Below are 601 nucleotides of genomic sequence, written 5' to 3' on the forward strand. Positions count from 1 at the left end.
AAAAAAAAAAAAAAAACAGGCGATGGCAGTTCAGAGGCGCACCAGCCACAGGGCGGCCCACGCTCACGCTGCTCTCCCTACACCCCCGCAGGGAGCACCCCATCGGAGACAAGAGCTTCCAAAGCTACATCAGGCAGCAGTCTGAGACCCCCGCCCATTCCATGTGAAGCCCGCGGGACCCCCTCTCCCAGGATGGTGCCCTGAGCTGCGCCGGGTGAGCCCGTGCCCGGGAAGGAGAGAACACCAGACCAGACGGCAGCTCCTCAGCTTGCAAGCCGACAGGGGTCGAGCTTGTGAACTTCTGAGGCTCCCGGGCCATTTCCGGGTGGCTGTGCACTTGATCACGCCAGTGGCAGGCGACCTGAGCTGGCCTTTCGGGAACAGGGTGCCAGCGACACCGCGGCCTGCGGAGCGTGTGCCCTGTGCCGCGTGCACGGTCGTCTCTGCCGGTCTGTGGCGCCCGCACCGTGGAGCCTTCCGGCACTAACGTTCTGCTTCGACTCAGCAGGGATGTTGTGAGCGTTATTCTCCTGTGAGCCAGATGTCTGGGCAGCCACCAGCACGAAGCCTCCTGGTTTCAGCTTTTGACGTTTGTACGTTT

The 601-nt window shown here is 62.6% G+C and overlaps 1 protein-coding gene across 1 annotated transcript in view; it reads left to right on the forward strand.

Annotated features, from left to right (window-relative positions):
- RASA3 (RAS p21 protein activator 3) overlaps window positions 1–314 on the forward strand; it is a 103130-nt gene extending 102816 nt beyond the window's left edge. Inside the window, exon 26 of the mRNA XM_007466353.1 lies at window positions 92–314. Within this exon, the coding sequence (XP_007466415.1) occupies window positions 92–167 (76 nt within the window). The 3' untranslated portion in view covers window positions 168–314. The remainder of the gene's footprint in view (window positions 1–91) is intronic.
- Window positions 315–601: the final 287 nt, after the last annotated feature.

The sequence above is a fragment of the Lipotes vexillifer genome, unplaced genomic scaffold (genome assembly GCF_000442215.2).
Source record: "Lipotes vexillifer unplaced genomic scaffold, Lipotes_vexillifer_v1.1 scaffold791, whole genome shotgun sequence".
NCBI classification, from domain to species: Eukaryota; Metazoa; Chordata; class Mammalia; order Artiodactyla; family Lipotidae; genus Lipotes; species Lipotes vexillifer.